This window comes from Falco naumanni, chromosome 10, assembly GCF_017639655.2.
Source record: "Falco naumanni isolate bFalNau1 chromosome 10, bFalNau1.pat, whole genome shotgun sequence".
NCBI lineage: Eukaryota > Metazoa > Chordata > Aves > Falconiformes > Falconidae > Falco > Falco naumanni.
The window spans coordinates 21617001-21635742 of NC_054063.1; the positions used below are offsets into that span (position 1 = coordinate 21617001).

At 52.5% G+C, this 18742-nt stretch overlaps 2 protein-coding genes across 2 annotated transcripts; both read right to left on the reverse strand.

Moving 5' to 3' along the window:
* Nucleotides 1–248: 248 nt before the first annotated feature.
* Nucleotides 249–7853, reverse strand: LOC121095034 (BPI fold-containing family B member 4-like). The gene is made up of 16 exons (XM_040609323.1): nucleotides 7748–7853; nucleotides 6619–7050; nucleotides 6495–6558; nucleotides 5811–5915; nucleotides 5532–5675; nucleotides 4819–4879; nucleotides 4186–4246; nucleotides 3540–3631; nucleotides 3004–3216; nucleotides 2723–2776; nucleotides 2038–2208; nucleotides 1795–1862; nucleotides 1609–1651; nucleotides 899–962; nucleotides 397–473; nucleotides 249–272 (listed from the first exon to the last, which is right to left on the reverse strand). The coding sequence occupies exons 1-16, from the start codon at nucleotides 7851–7853 to the stop codon at nucleotides 249–251; spliced, it is 1779 nt and encodes a 592-aa protein (XP_040465257.1).
* Nucleotides 7854–10039: 2186 nt separating this feature from the next.
* LOC121094749 (BPI fold-containing family B member 3-like) lies at nucleotides 10040–16979 on the reverse strand. The gene is made up of 15 exons (XM_040608800.1): nucleotides 16724–16979; nucleotides 15625–16423; nucleotides 15162–15266; nucleotides 14931–15050; nucleotides 14474–14537; nucleotides 13952–14012; nucleotides 13500–13579; nucleotides 12690–12872; nucleotides 12467–12520; nucleotides 12199–12369; nucleotides 11711–11778; nucleotides 11319–11361; nucleotides 10834–10897; nucleotides 10634–10710; nucleotides 10040–10395 (listed from the first exon to the last, which is right to left on the reverse strand). The coding sequence occupies exons 1-15, from the start codon at nucleotides 16809–16811 to the stop codon at nucleotides 10321–10323; spliced, it is 2052 nt and encodes a 683-aa protein (XP_040464734.1). The 5' UTR covers nucleotides 16812–16979; the 3' UTR covers nucleotides 10040–10320.
* Nucleotides 16980–18742: the final 1763 nt, after the last annotated feature.

Below are 18742 nucleotides of genomic sequence, written 5' to 3' on the forward strand. Positions count from 1 at the left end.
CCCACATCCTTCTAAGCATCCACAAAAGAATTCAAAACACAATGTTCAGAGGCAAAAAAACACTTGTGTTGTTTCTGTTCCAGGCAATGTAGGCGGGATGCAACATTTGCATGGAGAAGACCAAGCTGCTGTTTTGCTGTGTTAGGTACAGAGAGATGCAGCGGGGATCCTTCAGGCAGGCTGGGTTCCCATCCCTCCGCGGGCGGACGGGGAAGGCAGGGGTCCCTTCCCAGCCCACTGTCCCTGGCTCATGCCGACAGCACAATGAGATCCTGGGGAAGCAAAGGGGTTACTTTCCTCTAACCATCCTCCCTGCAAGCGACAGGCACTGTCTTTGCTCCAGAGTGGAGCTGAGGTGCCGTTGGGGGAACCTCAGGACACAACTGAAGCACTTACTTGGATGATGTCAATGTCTGCGTTGGTGAAGTCGATGTTGAGCAGCCTGGGGAGGGGAACCCCTGCTCCCAGCACACCTGCGGGTCACAAACCAGCCCAGCTCAGTGCCACAGGAGGGGGAATCACTGCCAAGCTTCTGGCTGGGGCTCGGTCCCCAGCTCCATCCTCTCTGTGTGCAAACCCCTCCCTCCGCCAGTGCAAGGCTCTCCAGAAAGGCTTTGTGTCATCGGACTGAGTGGGTCAGCAAAACACATTGTCATTTGCTGCTGCCAGCAAAGCGGCAGGCAGCGAGCAGCCCTGCGGAGGGGCACTGCTCCTGATGTGTGGGTTCACCTCCTGGCAAAGCCCCACCACCCGAAATAAGCCCCCCCACTGTCAGTGCAGGTCGGTCCCGCTGGCTCCCATTTCTTAGGGCGAGGTGAGCTACACCTGCATAAACTCAGTGTTGAGAGTACAGTCTAGCACAAACGAATATGTGGACGAGGCGTAAGAGCTTCCTTACTGTTCGTTGCAGGCACGAAGGCAACATCTAAAATCTGGCCAATGAACCCCTCCAGGAGCGAGACCTGTGACAGGGAGAGGGGTCACTCAGTGCCATCGCTGGTCCTGGTCCCGTGGTTGGCCCAGCCTCACCCTGCCCTCGGGCACCTGGGGTTGCTCTGCTCACACCAGCTAAACTCAACCTAAACCCTCGGTGTTCCAGCTCCTCACCCATCTAATGCAAACTCCCAGTTTCACAGCATTCTGTGGTCAATTTTTAGTCCCAAAATAAAGCCATTCCCCAGGCCCCTTCCTGCTGGCATTGAAGTTGCCTGTAGTAATCACCTCTGGAGACCAGATGTGCTCTATCTGAAGGTATCCTGCCACAGGGGAGCCCAGGATTCCTCCTGACTTTTGCCATCATCCCCTGTGAGGCACGGGAAGGAGCCTCCCCAGGCACATCCCCAGGGGATGTTGTGGGTATGCACAGGATGCCCTGTGGTTCACCAGGGACCCAAAACTTCTCCCTCTCAGGGAGGATTTTTTCTGAAAATCACTCATGGATTATCCATGAAAAGAAATCCTTCCCCAGAGGTGAAAGAAAGGTGTTATTCAAAGTATGACACAACCCTTAGAATGTAACTGGCCCTTATTTCTCCTGAGCCAATATCTGTCAGTGCTTTGCTTTCTGCAATGGATTTCACGTGTTGCTGAGGCTGCTCGTATTCTTACATCAAAACCACCGATGGATGAAGATGCCAAGGAGAGATCAGTCCTGTAGGAGGAAGCAGAAGTGAGTAAAATCCAAGCAGGGCCTCTGATGAACCAGTGCTGTAATGCCCTCGCCGTTGTGCAGCCCAGGAGGTCCCACATCCATGACCCCCCCAGCCACCCCCCAGATAAAGACCAATGTCCTACTTCTCCAGGTTGATGCCGATCTTCAGTTTGTTGTCCTCAACTGAAAACTGGGCCAGCAAGGAGGCATCCTGCAGCCAAACAGAGAGGGCAGGGCAGAGGTGGCTCCTCCAGCCCATGCCCTGTCTGCAGCCTGGCCATGTCACATTGGGCGCAGGTCCCATCAACTGGCACCCCCACACGTGCCATACGGGGAGGGGGAAACTGCAGGAGGAATATCTGTATGGGTTCTTCCTTCATACATACAATATTCAGAAGGCAGAGAGACTTCTGGATGTTGTCTGAGTGGATCACCATCACTTCTGCTGTAGCCATGAGCCGGATCATGCCTTTATTTTTCATTAAGGTCACTACTGGTGCTTCAGGGACTGCAATTTTCAGCAGCAATTCATGTGACTCAGGGTATGCCTTGAAAACCTGTCAACATCCAGAAATGGAAAGTCTCTGCTGGCAGGAGCACAAACAGTGCTGTGACCAGGAACCACAGAGCAGACTGCCTACGCTGGCAGCATTTGCACAGTGCTGTTCTCAGGGGGCAGATTCGATCCTGAATTGCTCCAGTCCGACAAGTCTGCATCTCAGCCGGCTGAAGCAAAGTTGAGCTAACTGTGAGCCCAGCGCCACGGATGCCCTGAGCCCTACAGAGAGCATCTCGCCCAGCTGGAGGAGCACGGAGAGCCCTGCATGCAGGCAGACAGGGCAGCTGCAAGGCTCATCTGTGACCTGAAATTGCTACAGAAGACAGCGACAACCTGGGCTCTGGCCTGCTGTGGTTTCCAGTTTTGAACCAAAGTCAGGTCTCGTTCACCTCTATGGGACATCTGGAATGGTGCCTCTGAGGAGGAAGGGACAGGGAGACACCCCCGCCCCGCCTCTGGATGCTGCTCCTCTTACCAGGTTACTTGCAGAGCAAGGGGGAACCAGGACTCACCGCAGGAACCAGGGCTCCAAGCATCGATGTTGTGAGTGGCGGGAGCTCAGGAAACTGTGGCAGAGAAGAGATAAACGCTGCACGTATGTGTGATGGTGCTCACCAGGGTCTGCTTTCACCGGTAATGAGGCTTTTACCATAGTGTCTCTCACTTGCATTTTTTGTCTAAGATAACTGGTACGGAGGTGCTAAAGCATCACTCGGTAGGACCAGCCTGCACGCCACCCGGCTGACGGCCCCAGCTCCTTTCCAAGCCAAGCGAGGCAGTGCTCCCTGCTCACCATGCCGGTGGAGATGTCCAGGTCCAGGGCACCCTCCTTCTGCAGGGTGGACAGCACTGAGCTGAGGACGTTCACAGAGAGGCCCAGCTGGGAGGAGCTGGAGTCTGCCATCGGTGGCAGGGCGGGCATGGGGACCCGTGCTGCTGCAGGGACAGCTTCTGGCTTTCCTAGTGGGTAGTCCACCAGGCCTCCTGCCACTTGCCCCACGACGGTCTGCAGTTACAGGGAAAGGAAGCACAGGCCAAAACATATGCAATATTTGCCTTTACGGTTAACTTCATTTTCCTTCGGTGTGAAATCACTGTATGCACGACCATGCCAAGTCAGGACCCGTGACACTTCCTTCTCCAAAAGTTCACAAAATGCAAACCCTGCCGCACTCTCCCATGACGGCAGCAGCAGCAAGAACAGGGCACCAAGCTGGAATCTCTCGGAGCTCACTGCTCAGGTGTGTGTGGCCCAAGGAGACCTTCCCAAACCCAAGTGAAATATCCCAACCCTTGTATATAAATGGAAGGAGAAGGTCCAGGACTTACGTTCAAGTCTACCTCAAGGAACTGGCCGGTTACCAGGGGAAGACTGGACACGGTGTACTGGATACTGCCCACCAAACCCAGGGGCACCAGTGCTGGGGGGAGAAGAAGGGAGTCAGTGATTCCCTGTTGGGCTCAGGTGCAAATACCCCCACCCCTGCCTGGCAGCATTTTTTCCTCCAGAAGAGCCCTGGCTTGCAAGTGGACTCAGGGCGGCCACTTGGCCCCAGCTCCGAGTGCTCTGTGGTAACGCTGCAGGAGATGTCACTTCCCTAACGAGCAGTGTGTGCCACTGCTGCAAATGGAGGGGACAGCTCATAGCCCCCGTCAGTGCCACCTTTATGGACCTGGGGGTCCTTCTGTCCATGATCAGAGGCAGGGAAAGGGGAGATATGGGGAGGAGAGTGTATCCCACAGCGTGCTGGGGCACTGCTCTCTGACCACTGCCTGGGGGTGATGGGGTCTGGGCAAGGAGCTGCTGGGGGTCCCTGCTCCTGGCACGGGGCAGACCTGGGGTCTGTGAGGGGTTTGCTTTTCTCACCTGGGGGTGCAGAAGCTGAGGGAAAAGCATCACAGTCCTCATGCAGCCAGAGCAGAGGTGGCACAAGGGGCAAGGCAGGGCAAGGTGTGGGACCCACCATGTACTTACAGTTCACGAGACCCAGTTGGTCATTGACGAGTCCCAGGGCGATGTCGACCACCGGACAAAGCTGCAAGAGTTGGGCAGGGATGGTGAGTAACCAGGGTTTGGAGCCAGACAACAACACACAGCCCAGCTCAGCTCTGCCACCTTCTCCTTGGGTGCAGGAGCACCGGGCGTGTAGGATGGCAGTCCCCACCAGTGACTCTGCAGTGCTTCTGAGGCTGCATCAGCTCTGGATCTGGCCCTGGGCACCCCTGCCCTTCATCAAAGAAGTGGGGTTAGGACTGGGTCCCAGGAGCCAGTGAGATGGCCAGAGAGACCCTGGGGCTTTCAGGAGGGAGGAGAGATTCAATTAGCCCGTAGCACAGTCCAGGACATCACTAGAAACTTCCAGGCACTTGGGCAGACTTACTGGGCTCACCAACCTTGCATTTGGAAGGAGGGAGCAGCTTCTCCCAACCAGACAGAGACATGGCACGTGTTCCCCACTAATCCCAGACCACTAGGCAGGTGGGTGGATGCAGCAGCCCTGGGACAGCGGCCATGCTCCCACACTGGGACAAGAGCAATGCTGCGGGGAGCTGCACCACAACTTTTCAGACTCACTCCTTTCTGGGGTGGAGGTTTTTCCTGACTTACCAGGTTAGGAAGAAGTCTGTTCAGGACACTTGCCAATAAATTATCCACAACTGGGAGCAGGCTGTGGAGAAATAAAGGAGCACCATCAAAAAAACTTGCTGCAAAGTAAATGGGTCTTGTTAAACAATTCCCTGTGAATAGCGCAGAGCACAGACCTCCTGGAGTAAGGCAATTGCAGCAGCCAAGTGAATTGTGCACGCTTGGATTTTGCGTGAGATAAGTGTAATTTGCATCCCAAAATAGCCAGTGGCAAATTTATTGCTGCCTTTTATCTACTCGTGTATAGTCTCCTTAAATGAGCAGAAACAACCTCAGCCCAAATGCTTTGTATGATTTACATACCAAGTGCTTAGTCTGGGAAGACCCCTTGCAATGTCAGTTAAAATGACCCATGAATGTGGCATGTGGGACAGAAATGTCCCCTGGGGCGGCTGTGAGGTTGTGCAGCCCTCTGGGACAACTCATTCATTTGTTGCCGCTGCATGAGGGGTGCACAGGGACCACCACCACCAGCAGCCCTTTGCTCAGCCTGGTGACATGGGCAGTGGGCGACTGTCACCTGCAGGGATGGCAGCTGACAGTGTCGCTGTCACCCACGGGACTGTGGGGAAATGCCCTTGTGTGTCTGTCATTCTGTGGGTGTGGGCTGGGGCCGGCAAAGCCCAATGGTGAGGTGGCTCACACCAGCACAGGAGGACACCTCCATCACTCACCCTCTCAGAAGTCTGACTTTAATGCCACCGAGGAGGGTATTGCATCTTTCTGTCACCAGTTTGGGGTAGCCTGTGCCGTCCATGGTTAGTCTGACCCTTGATGTGATGTTCACTTCCACCGCGATGTCGAGCAAACCCAGGAGGCTGTGCAAGGGGAAGCAACAATGGCGAACAGGAACTGCGTCCCCCCTTGGAGACACCCCTTGTGGTGGTGCTTCCACCAGGGCTGGGGGCACGGCTGGCACAGCCAGCAGCAGCAGCAGCACCAGCCTGACCTACCTCTTGGCATTGAGGGCCACGCGGGTGTAGAGGTTGAGGTGGATGCCGATGCCAGGCAGGAGCTGCAGGGACACCCTGGGGAGTGTCAGCTCCACGATTTTCAGCCTGCAGGGACAGCGAGGGACATGGGGACACCATAAGTGACAGCTCTGAGTCCAGCACCTGCCACCCAGGCTCTACCGCTTGCGCAAAGCCACTGCTGAAGGGGTGGGCGAGTCAGAGGCCATTTAGACCAGAAATGGCAAAAGACACTGAGTTTTCTCGGTTGTTTTCCTGTTTTAGTTATTTCCCAGTTTTATCAGAAGCTCTGTTCTAGTCACCTTATTATTGCTTGCGCGTCTCCTTGGGGCTGAGCTTCAAATAGGAGTTAAAATGGGGCTGTTGCAAGCAAGCAAGCACTGGCCTGGCAGCAGTGACAGGGGCTCTGAGGGCCAACGCGCGGTTTGGTGCACCCTCTATGGGCAAGCGCCTTCCAACTACTGTTTCTTTTAACTTTCCTTATTTAGCTCAAGAGGCTTTTTTTGCAGCCAAGCGATGCAAATCTGGTGCTGACTTCCAGGTAGTATTTATCTCAAAGCATCAGCTCCAAACTATCTGAGCATCTACTGAAGCATCACCATTGCTTCCCCCCCACAGCACTGAGGCTGCCGCCCCTGCAAGGAGACCAGATGGTGCTGTCCTTACCTGGTGAGCCCCTGGATGGTGCTGACCAAGCCGCCTTCCCCAAGGATGCCGAGCACGCCGCCGCCTCCCAGCAGCCCTCCATTGCCCAGAAGCCCTCCTCTGCCAAGAAGGCCACCAGTGCCACCGAGAATCCCTGCTGTGCCAAGGACACCTCCGTCACCTAGCAGACCTCCTTGTCCCAGTGCTCCTCCAGCAACCCCTGTGGGGATGCCATCTTTGGGGACACTGCCACCAGCTGTGGACCAGCCTCTGGGAGGGTTTCGGGTACGCCTGATGTAGGCACCTTCACCACCCTCTCCACCAAGCAAGCCACCACCAGCATTGCCCCCTCCACCAAGCAGACCACCAGTAAGTCCCCCCAGCAATCCTCCACCACTGCTGCCCAGCAAACCACCAGTAATACCACCAAGCAGACCACCGCCACCACCAAGGAGACCTCCTCCGAGGCCACCCAACAGGTCGTCACTTCCATCTGTGCCGGGATATCCTCTCCCAAGTGGCACCTCTCCGAAGGCACCTTGTAGGGCATTGCCTTGCCTGAGCGAGTCTGTAAGAGCTGGAAACATCACCCACCGTCAGCCTGCGGGCAGAGCTGCCTCCCCGGCCACCACCGCAGCCCTTGAGCAGGGGCCGGCAGGCAGCTGCCAGCCCCCTGCCCGCACCACTGCTCATCATGCTCCTCCAGCACAGGCTGTCGAGGAGTTTGCGCTCTGGCTGCCTGTCCCCATCCCTCACTAGCGCTGTCAGTTTTTCCCATATACGATGCAACAGCAGAAGGGCTTTGGGATCTGGGGCAGGAGGCACCATAGCAAGACTGCTGTAAAGCAGCTCAGGCGGATTTATCTGCAGCCGCTCCAGGTAGGACAGTAAATGGTGTGGCAGGGTCGTAGGGGCTGGGCACTGATCAGTCCTGAATGTGAGATAGCTGAGGTGCCATGTGGCTCACACCTCCTGAGCGGTGCAGGCCCCCGGGAGGAGCGATCCCCCATGAAAGCAACGTCGTTCCCTTTTCAGGAGCCTGGCCATTTGAAATTTTAATTACATAAGAAAATGACTCCAGGTTCAGTTTGGAGCTGGGGGGCGGCGGAGGGGAGGGAGTTGCATGCAAGCCTCATGCTCTTCCCCTTCCATGTGCAATTCCCCTCCCTTCCTCAGCTGATTGTGCTGTGCTGGTACAAGGGTGCTGACCCCCAGGGACCACCACCATCGATTCCTGTTTCCCAGGGTCCCACTATGAGGTGGCAATGACTCACCATCACTTAAAACACCTTTACTGAGCCTGAGGATGGCATCTTTTGGCTGGCTTAGTGATGGGGTCATCAGGGCATACAAGAGGGCAATGCCCAGAGCTGGTGGCATGGTGTCTTCTGCTCGGCTGAGAGGGCTGTGGGTGCTGGCAGTACCTGGAGAAGGAAAACGGGAAAAGAGTGGAATAAGCTAGGTGAACCCCTGGAGATGAAGGAGAGTCAGATATTCGAGCTGGGTGACATTTTTTCAGTGAATAGAAAGCATGAGCTTTAGGAGGACCAAAATAGTGCAGGAGTTAAAGCCACATTTGGCAAACAGAGCTGAACACACACAAAACGGGGGAAAGAAGGGGGTGTCTGTATCACATCTGCGGGGAACTTTTCAAGCCAGCTTCTGCACAACCCAAGCAGCTGTTTGCTTATTCCTGTTTATGGGCACCCCAGGCAGCCTGGTCCTTTCCATCCCTGGTCACCGTGACATAACTGTAAACTTACAGTATGAAATAGTTACTCATAACCTATAGCCTACACTGAGCTCCCCTTGCTAATAACCGCCGCATGAGTAGGTATGCAAATTAGTGCTGCAATTATACGAGCAACTCACATTTTGCATAAAGCCTTTCTTTTAAAATGGCATGTTTTAACCTTATAACAATAAAAATAATAGTAACCAACTTAAAAGGATATTGCGAAACAAAAAATCCCTAACTTTTCTTGTCAAATGAATGTGTTTTTTCTTCAGAGAAGGTTTTCATTTTACTATAGCAACCACCTTTGCTGAATTTTTGGGCTGGTCGCTATATATAAAATAGAATTTCTTACCTGTGTTTCGACCACTATTGGTATTATTCCCATGTTTTTTTCTTGCTCACCAGAGTACTTTGTAAGGCTCGTAGGTAAAATGGTGACTCTGTCCCTGGAGGCTTACAACACCCGATACCACTATTTTGACTGTCTTTACCTTGCAACCACCCGTACCAGCATTTTGATCATCTTTCTTTACCTGGCCTTGTGCTGAGTTTCAAAGCCTGAATTTGGTCTTCAGCTCTTGGTCAAGGGGAGACCTTACAGCTCCTCAGGCACCTCTGCTGCGTACCGTGTGGGAGCAGCGGGCCCTTATATAGCAAAGGTGATGTAGAAAAAGTGGAAAGATGCCTAAACTGTAAAAGCTGGGCTAGTGGATAAAGTGTATAAAGCAGCATTTGTGGTTTTAATATATTCCAATATAAATAAAGATTTGTAAAACAGGGAAAAGCATTAAGCAAGGGGTTATTGGATACTCCATTATCAGGCAGCGTAGTTACCCAAGAGCCCAAAAGCAAAGAAGGAGCCCAAGACTCTGCAGGCTGCAGCACGTGAGGCTGCTGCTGATCCTGAAAGAGCCATGCTGGAAAATCACTTTAGACTGGACAAATTCCCGCTGACACATGCACCCAGGCTGTCACACACAAACTACTGTATCAGGGTAATTTTCTAAGTTTCCAGCGAGCACATGGGGAGGCTCCAGAAAAGCTCTGGGAGACTTTTATCTCTTTTAATGCTCAATCCAAGAAGCAGTTCCTGAGGACCATCCCACCCATCCCAGCAGTTGCCAGCTGCTTCCCTGCAGATAGTATTGCCACAGCCTCAGAAAAGCCCCTGTGCAGTGGGACATCCACTCCCTGTTGGCTCCAGACAACATGAATGCTTTTGTCCTGGTGTCTTCAACACTTAATACCTTTGTGAGATAAAACGTGTTGGTAATGATCTGGTGCATCTTATGCAATAAGGGGATAATATGCTCCTAAACAAAGCAGTGTGGAGGCGTAAGCTCAGTTTATCTGTGCCTGGCTCTGTTACAGAGCCTTGCACGACAAGCACCACCAGGCTGCACTTGGGACATGCTGCAAAGGAGCCCTGGGCAGGGAGCTGCTCTCCCTGCAGTGTCTGCACCAGGGGCTCCAAATAAGTGGGGAATGGCAGCAAGCACTTTGCAAACCCTACGCCGTGGTTGCATTGCCAGCACCTCCTCTGCCTGCTGCCAGGCTGCCACAAGCAGCACCCAGGCAGGCAGGGGATGGGCTGCAGCAGGGTGCCCACGAAACCCCAGCTGCAGTGGGAGCTGCTCTCGCACACCTTGTGCCACAGACCGAGCTTCAGAAAGGCTTTCTGTGACATACCGGCTTGTTCGCTATAGGCACAGCCTCCCCATCAGCTGCACTGCCTGTCCGTGGGCATGTGGCATAGGCACACAGCGGAGACAAATGGGTGCTGGCAGCCAGAAACGCATATCAAATAAATATTCAGAGAGAGAAATGCTGAGGCAGTGAAAGATTTTATTGAAGGAGCAATAAGAGAGCAACCTTTATGCCTAAGAAATAGCTCTGCTTCCCGACTACAGATGTTAGAAGTGGCCACAGCGACTGCCCCTAACACCCACCAGCACAGCAGCTTTCCCTACCCCATGCCAGGCCACCACCAGAGATGGTTGCCTGTCCCCCTTGGGCATCAGCGAAAGCACAGGGCAGCACTCGAGGGAAAATGAAGTCAGAGGGAGCAGAGACGAGCAGGGTTCTGGGGCTGGCGGCACGTTGCCTGCCTCAGACAGTGAGCGGTGCCATGGAGCCTCCCGAGCAGAATCTTTTTAGATTGGTCTGGTCGGGAGAGTCATCTGCCTGGAAGAAGCAGCACAAAAACTATTCAGTTTTCTCATTTGGACTTTTCCCTGTATCCCATGGGAGGTTTTCCTGTGGGTCCATACTGGTAGAGGCACCTCCCAGACAGTGGGAGCGGCCCATGGGAAATGGGGCTGGCTGGAGCAACATGGGGCTAGGGGGTCTGCAGGTCCCTGCCCCAGGGTGGGAGCATGCCCCGCTCCCCAGGAAGGCAGTGCTGTGGGAAATGGGTCCTTACGTCGGTGATGTCAACCCTGGTGTTCCTGAGGCTGGTGTTGAGAATGCTGGGCAGGCGGACTGACACATGCAAGGCATCTGCAAAAGCAAGTGAAAGCATCTCATCATGGGGAGAACCCTGAAGGCAGGCAGCAAGGGAAGGGGCAGAGCCCCAAATCCGACTGAATTTGAGCTAAGAGAGGACCCAGAGCCCGGCCATACCGTTAATGGCAGGTACATATGCAGCTGCGAGGACTTGCTTGAGCCATTCTGCAATTGGAGAGATCTGTGGGGGAAGCAGATGGGTGTCAGTGTCAGAAGGAGAGCAATGGTTATGGCAATGAAAACAGCAATGTCAGGGTTATCAAGTTCTGTCACTGCAGGATGCTTGGAGCTATAAAACACAAAGGCTGGGCAGCTTCCTTCAGTGAAACTCCTCCAGGACTGAATGTGGGCAGATACACAGGGACAGGCTCTTTGGGTAAATTCTCCTCAATTATTCGTCCCCTGTTCCCAGCACCCTCGGTGCACTGCCAGCAGGTGAACATACAGATCCAAGTGTCACTGCTATAGGGCACAGGGGATCGACGGGGCAGACAGCAACTGGCCTCTGCCAAGAGCAGAAGAAACGTGAAGACTGAAGATTAATTGACGTTTTGGTTCTCTTTCCCTACACAGAGTCTCAACCCAAAGCAGCGCGCACTTACACTGAGGGGGTCAAGTCTCAGGGGTACCCGCGTCAGGTTGATGCTACAAAAGAGAAAAACCAGGCAGTCAGGTTGCATCAGATGCAGCACTCCTCCAGCTCTCCAAATGCTGCCCAGACCCTTCCTTGGTCTGGAATTTGTCTCACCCACATAAAAAGATGAGGATTTTGAAAGCAGGGCGACTTTTTTACAACTCTTTCATCAATTTAGACATGCACTTGCTTTGAGGTTGGGGCTGGGAGGAGGCAGGAAAGCTCCAGCAGCCCTTTACTTTTCCACCACATCTACATCACACTCCCCGATTGCTGCCATCAGCCCCATCTTGCCAGGCCCCCAGCAGCATCCCCAGGCAGAGCTCCCCTGCCCACAGCGACCGCAGAGCTTGGCTCTACCTGTCAAGAGCCAGGGAGGTTTGCAGTTTGCCACCGGAGACCGATGGCGTGATGTTCAGAACAATGTCCTGAAATTGGAACAACAGAAGAAATGAGGTTATTTCCCTGCATAGCTCCCGAGACTAAAAAGAAAACCCAGAGTATTTGTAAATAATCCATTCTGAGAAAAAACACCTGTCTGTGCCTAGAAATCACATTTTTTTGATGGATGGCATCTGTTTCTCTCCCTAGGGTTCACCCTTCTGTCTCTATTTTGTATTACTCCTTAAACATTTCACTTGCACTTGGTTGAGAGCATTTTTAAAGGCCTGGGCACCACTGTTCTGACAATGTAGTAAATTCAAAAATACAAAAATAGTAAATTCAAAAAAACCCAAAGTACAAGTACTACATGGCTAAGGGCAGGAGAAGCCGAGGGGATGCCAGAGAACAGCCAGGTTCACCCCACTCCCTGTTTCAAAGGTCTCATTCCCCGAGAACCCACTCACCGTGTCAAGGGAGAAGAGGGGCTGCTGGGCCGACTGCAGGGGAGGACTGAAGATGTCGATGGAGGCTCTGAGGGTGGCAGTAGCTCTTTTGTCCCTCACGGCCACCACTGGTTTGTTGGCCACCCGCACGCGCAGCTCCAGTGGCAAAGAGTCAGGGAGGATCTTGGTGAGCTGCACAGGGCAGAGGGAGGTCAGAGCAAGGGGGTGTTTGCATGGCCAGGGCGGGCGGTGGGGTTGGAGATCAGTGCAGGTGAAGGAGGGGGCTGACCTGGGGGATGAGTGGGAGAAGAGCAGATGTGGACAGCAAGACACTATCAGGCACCTGTGGGAACAGCACCAGTGAAATGAGCCGTCAGGAGTTTGTGCAAAGCCCACGCTGGGCTCAGCTGGGCCCCGCAAACAAATACAAGCACATGGTGGTGAGCACCCTTGGGTCACCCGAGAGCATCCAGGACCCCACCTTGGACATGCAGAGGGGCATGGTGACCCACCATTGAGTTGGTGATGCTGAGGCTGAAGGCTCCCTGCCCCTGGACCAGCTCCAGCAGCTTGCCAAGGGCATGCTTGGAGAGGCTGAGCTGTGGTGGGCGACCAGTGGCCAGCAGCAAGGTGGCGGCAAGCGGTGGTCCTTGTGTGGAGGCCACCACGCCACTCTCTGTGTCCCCGACGAGGAGCTGCAGAGACAGAGCAGTGGAGGGATGCTGGCAGGGCTCAGAGGGCTGTGGTCGCACTGGGCACCCTACTCGTCTGTGGACCTTGCGGAGATGCTCACGTGGGGTTAATCAATGTTTTAATAGACATAGGGCTGCCTCAGGCTGTTCTAGCACAGGCAACAGCTGCATCTGCTACAGCCTTCCCTTTAAAACACCATCACATCTCCCATCGGAAAGACACATTGCCAGTGCTTTTCGCCTGATCACGGTCCCCACCAATTACATGCCAAACTTTCACAAACCACTTATAAACAGAACCTGCTTGTGAACGATGACCACTGGTCCTGTATGAAATCAAAATTTGCTGATGATCAACTATGAAAATGCTATAATCGTGCTTAATTAAGCAGCATCAAGCCAATCTGGCTCATGCTACTCTCAAGGATTAGCAAGTGAAAAAACAAGGTAGAGCCCCAGTGGTGGCATTAGTACAGACATGGCTGGACCATGCTCAGCACCTTCCAGCGAACACTCTCCTGAAGACAGGTGGGATAAGAGGAGCCTTCGGCAAACAGTTGCCACATTCAGATGAATTACCCAAACTCACTCACTCAGAGGTTCTTGGGCTGGGGAAGCAGTAGGACTTACGTTTAGATCCAGCTGGATAGCATCGCCACTGATGATGGAAAAGAGGGGCAGATCTCCCAGAGCCCCAAGCGGGACCGCGGCTGTGGGACACAGGGAGGAAAACTTTTAAGCTGCAAGGAGAGGGGGATGCTCGCAAATCCCATGGTCCCAAGAGATATTGGAACTGATGGCAGCTCCTGCCCACAGCATTCCCAGCTGGACAAGCCACTAGAAAGCACTGTTTTGCAGCTAAAATATTGTTTCTAAAAGCAACAGCTCCTGCAGTGGCTTTCTTCAGGAAAAACTGCCTGCTGTTGCTCTGGGGCAAGGGGAATTGAGTGTTGTGCTTTAGCTGAGAGTTGTGGTTTTAGGAAGTTGCTAAATTATTGTATGCACTCAATGTAAAAAAGCCAACAAACCCTAAGTGCAGGGGGTCACACCGGAGCAGAGGAAGAGGAGGGTGCAGCACTTACGGGTCCTGGAGCCAAGCAGAGTGTTCACCATGCTGAGCCTGGAGTTGATGATGTTGCACCCCTGAAGATGCAGAGGGAAGTTAAGAGTCCAAGGATCTGCAACACTCGCGTGTGTGCGGTGTGTTAGCACAGTGGGGAAGAACTGGTTCTTCTGGGGTTGCACAGCGTGGGCAGGAGCCGCTGCCTGGCAGGGCTTGGTGGGACACTCCATTGCTGCAGCATCGGGTGGGCGAGCAGCCCCTTTAAGCCACTTGCTCACCACTTGTGACCACTAAACCAGCACATCTCAGAAACCTGCTTGCCAGCAAAGCCTGGCACAGGCAATGGTGCTGGTGCCCGTCAGCAGGGAGGACAGGCTGACCGCCCTGGCTGAGCCCACAGCTGTGCAAACAGCCGTGTCCGTGGGGGCAACCTGGCCCGCTGCCTGCACTGCCTGCCGCCTGCCCTGCCTGCCCTGCCCACGCTGCCTGCCCGCCCAGCACTGTGCTGATGGCTCGCATGAAGATCGCTTTGCAGACTTACCACCTCAGGCAGGACATCACTAAGGAGGCGTTTTAAAGGCTGATCCAGAAGTGGCACTTTGGGTCTGGATAATGGAAAAATAGGAAATAACAAGTGATGTAGATTAACGGCTGGAAAATGAAAGTACTTTGCAGATGAGAAATATGAAGCCTCGCTTGTGCTGTCCAGGGCTATATTCAGTGCCAAAATATTGCCAAACCCGAGCCCTCCGAATCCAGCTCAGTGCTAGGCTCCCAGCACAACCCAGAAATATTATTTCTTTAGCCCAAATTTTAAAAGAAAGTTGGCAGTTCTCTGAGGCCAGCAGCCAGCTAATTCAGCCTCTGAGGTGTCAGGCACAAAAGCGCTGCCTTCAATGGCCAACACCACCAGCACCAAGGCTTCCCACTGCTGTAAGGGCCACGTGCCAGCCATGAGCACCCCCCTCACATGGATGCTACCGCACACAGATGCCTACCTCAGACGGATGTTTATGTCAACAGTTTTGCAGACATTGTTCTGACGAGCCTCCCAGTTGTCCTGGACCACCATGGCCACATCTGCTTCCACCTGCACACAGAGCGCTTTGTCCAGAGCACTGCAAGGGGAGAAACACAGCACACGGTTCAGGATATTTGCTGGCCATCTACTTCCCAAAGAGATGGTGACCTCCCTGCCCTGAGCCATGCCCATGACAGACATGCCATACCTGGTACTCTCTACCAGCAGCTGGGTGTTGAAGCCCACCTCATGCCCAACGCCTGGTAGGGGGTGCAGACTTATTTTTGGAAGGGTGTTGTTCACAATTTTCAGCCTGGATGGTTGAAACAAGAAAAAGGCAATAAATAGCACATCTGTACAGTGGATGTCCTGTCCCCTCAGCCCCCAGCACTGCGGCTGATCGTAGAGCCGCAGTCTCAGGCCTTCACCCTGGTTGAGCAGGGATCCCTGACAGCCAGGAGCACCTTGCAGCACATACAGGACACCCTTGCATGACTGGGGCATATAGAAACTCCCAAGAGCTGAACCATCATTTATGAAGCTGCCCCACGAGGGGAAAGAGGGGGTCCATATGTTCAGATAGCAGGCTCCAGACCAGACCCTCCTTTCCCCAGTATGGCCCAGACGCACTGAGGGCTGCTCAGGGACATCCACCTCCCACTTTCACTCACCCTGTGAGGTCTCCACCACTTCCACCAAGAAGATTGCCAACGAGACCATTTTTGCCAAGAAGACCATTTTTGCCAAGAAGGATATCAATGACAGCATCAAGGAGACCATCAACAAGACCATCTTTGCCGAGGAGACTCCCAAGGACACCATCTTTGTCGAGGAGACTGCCAATGATGCCATCTCCACCAAGGAGACCCCCAAGGACACCATCTTTGTCAAGGAGGCTGCCAGCTATGCCATCTCCACCAAGGAGACCCCCAAGAACACCATCTTTGTCAAGGAGGCTGCCAGCTATGCCATCTCCACCAAGAAGACCCCCAAGGACACCATCTTTGTCAAGGAGGCTGCCAGCTACGCCATCTCCACCAAGGAGACCCCCAAGGACACCATCTTTGTCAAGGAGGCTGCCAGCTACGCCATCTCCACCAAGAAGACCCCCAAGGACACCATCTTTGTCAAGGAGGCTGCCAGCTACGCCATCTCCACCAAGAAGACCCCCAAGGACACCATCTTTGTCAAGGAGGCTGCCAGCTACGCCATCTCCACCAAGAAGACCCCCAAGGACACCATCTTTGTCAAGGAGGCTGCCAGCTACGCCATCTCCACCGAGGAGACCCCCAAGGACACCATCTTTGTCAAGGAGACCATTTCCACCAAGGAGACTGCCAACAACACCATCTTTGCCACGGCCTCTGCCAACAGGACAATCTTTTCCAAGGAGACCACTGAGCAGACTGCCACCAAGGAGACCACCTTGAACCTTCTTGGGGTTACATTTGATTGGCAGATCTCCAAGGTCTAAAAAAAAAGGATGAGAGGACACTGTAAGCTATGTGAACTCAGTGCAAAGCATGTTGTGTCAGCCTGGCTTATTCCTTCCCCTTTGTTTCCCTCTTTATGCAATAGGGGTGGTGGCACCAGCCACTGTGAAGTATGTGAAGTGTCATTTCCAAAGTGCTTTTTAAATCCAAATGACCAACATTGTCCCTATGACTGAACAGATCTGGACCAGCTTCTGATTTCCTGAGCATGGTCAAGAGACAGAAAGAGTAGAACTGGTCTCAAAAAATAGAACATAAATCTTTTCCATACACTTACCTTTATCAGCTTTGGCAACTGAAGAAAAAAATCCTGGTGAAGGGGTCAGCAGGCTGTAGAGAAGTAAAATAATCGAGAACGTAGTCATCTTCAGTCCCAATAACTGTGGAAAGTAATTTCCATCAGTACAATGCTGGGATAGCAAGTGCAAGCCAGTGGAGGGAGGAAAGAGGAGGATGGAGGACAAAAAAAGGAGGAATGCCTGTTAGAGAGGACAAAATCAGAGAGGAAGTTGCTGGCACCACTCTGGCCTCCTCGCCAGACTGGTGGGCATGGTAAAACTGCATTTTCCTGCAGGAGGAACCAGAACTTCAACAGCAGCTGCTCCAAAGACCAACCCTCATGGCAGCCAAGTGATAAGCAAGTGCTTGTTCGTTTTTTTCCTGCTTTAACCCCTCAGCGCCCGTGAGCAATGTTGGCGACTGATCAGGGGCACATCTGTTCTGGGTGGCAATTTCTCTAAGAAACAAGATCCTGTATCCTTCATGATGGGAAAACAGGACATATCTGACAACATGATCATCTCTAGTCACAGAAAGAAAAGCGATTGGTCTACACCAGGCAAACACACCAACATATCTAGGAAGAACATGTCCTTGTTTGAATGTCATGACCTCTGTGCAAACATCAAACATCTGAGGCTTCCCTCTTCATAAAAGCACCTTTTGGTAGAATTGTACGAAGGAAAAGATAATTTTTAGAGTTTCAGTGTAATTGAAATATTTCTGTGGGTCCTACAACTTGAAGTAGTGGGTTTTTTTAAAGAACCATAATGAACTTCATTGCCCCAAATCTATTTAAATGTAAATAACACATCAAAAAGGGATCAAAACAAGTGTGAGAGGTCTAATTCACCTTAGCTAAAATCTAACTCAGATAATAGAGTTCCACCAAAAATAATTTAAGTGATAATTGGTTATGAAAACCATGAAATATCCTTTCTTCTTCAAGGACTGCAAGTACAATGAACATGCATGTCTGTTCTTGAGAAACTTGTAGTGAAAACCACCATGAATTTTACTTGTTGGAGCATAATTCAGGCAGGCAGCAGGCAAGAATAACAATTTTTGTTAAAAATCCAATACTCCCAAAAAACCCTTAAGGGTTCTCCTTTGGGAAGTATTCAGGTTTGCAGAAGCAGAAGCTAAGAGCACACTTTTTGAAGAATACGTTTGCTCTTACCTGACCAAGCTCTTGAGTACGAGGCTCTCTCTAGCCAATGTGGCTGTCTTCTGAAGCTGACCTGCATCAAGCATCTTCATATATAGAGCTTTACAGCAGGAAAGAGGCAAGCGATGTCATTGAGGACACCCACGATAATTGATGGGGAGCAAAACAAATAATGTATGGTTTCTGCTGACTTCCACTGCAAATATTTCCTTAGAGATGTTAGGAGTTAGGTAAATCATTGAGCAACAACCCGTAGATGCAGAAGCAGACTCGGCCAGCTCTCGGTGCCAGTCCGCATGCCGCTGCCTGGTTTAGCGTATCATCCTTTTGGCCTTGTTCTCATGTCAAGATGCAAACATGGCTGAAATGTCATGCCCTGATAAAATACCTTCCCACCCCCCAATAAAATTGAAGTTTTGGCTGAAATATGTGTCAAAATGCTGACCACCCCTCACTGTTAAATATTTCTACAGTTCTTGGTGCTGTGGTACTGAGCACTTCACCCTCACAGTAAGCCCATGCAGTAAGGGGGTGCCACACGCTACGGGTGATAAATGAAGGAGCAGGCAGCACCTTTCTCCATGTAAAGACAGGCTGCAGAGACAGTAACAGAGCCTGGTATTCACCAGCCATGCCCAGTGTTCCCATCCTGACTTGCCTACAGACTGTGAACTTACCTAAGAGTGGCCAAAGCCAACAGCACCTGCCCAGTGGCCTGAATGGCTCGTAGTCCATTTGATAACTGAGGAAAAGGAGGCACTGAACCAGGAAGGAACAGTGACATCATGACAAGGCATATTGATGGTGTGTCACAGCTTTACAGATACCCCGAGCTGACAGACTCTTTGA

Excerpts from the sequence above, each read along its gene's own strand:
- LOC121095034 (XM_040609323.1), bottom strand. The coding sequence starts at position 7,853 with ATGCCACCAGCTCTGGGCATTGCCCTCTTGTATGCCCTGATGACCCCA. Across the intron at positions 963-1,608 it reads CATCCATCGGTGGTTTTGAT|GTCTCGCTCCTGGAGGGGTT; the intron begins GTAAGAATACGA and ends TCCCTGTCACAG. Across the intron at positions 273-396 it reads CAGACATTGACATCATCCAA|GATCTCATTGTGCTGTCGGC; the intron begins GTAAGTGCTTCA and ends TTGCTTCCCCAG.
- LOC121094749 (XM_040608800.1), bottom strand. The coding sequence starts at position 16,811 with ATGACTACGTTCTCGATTATTTTACTTCTCTACAGCCTGCTGACCCCT. Across the intron at positions 11,362-11,710 it reads ACCTCCCTGGCTCTTGACAG|CATCAACCTGACGCGGGTAC; the intron begins GTAGAGCCAAGC and ends TCTCTTTTGTAG. Across the intron at positions 10,396-10,633 it reads CCAGGGTTGACATCACCGAC|GCAGATGACTCTCCCGACCA; the intron begins GTAAGGACCCAT and ends TGCTTCTTCCAG.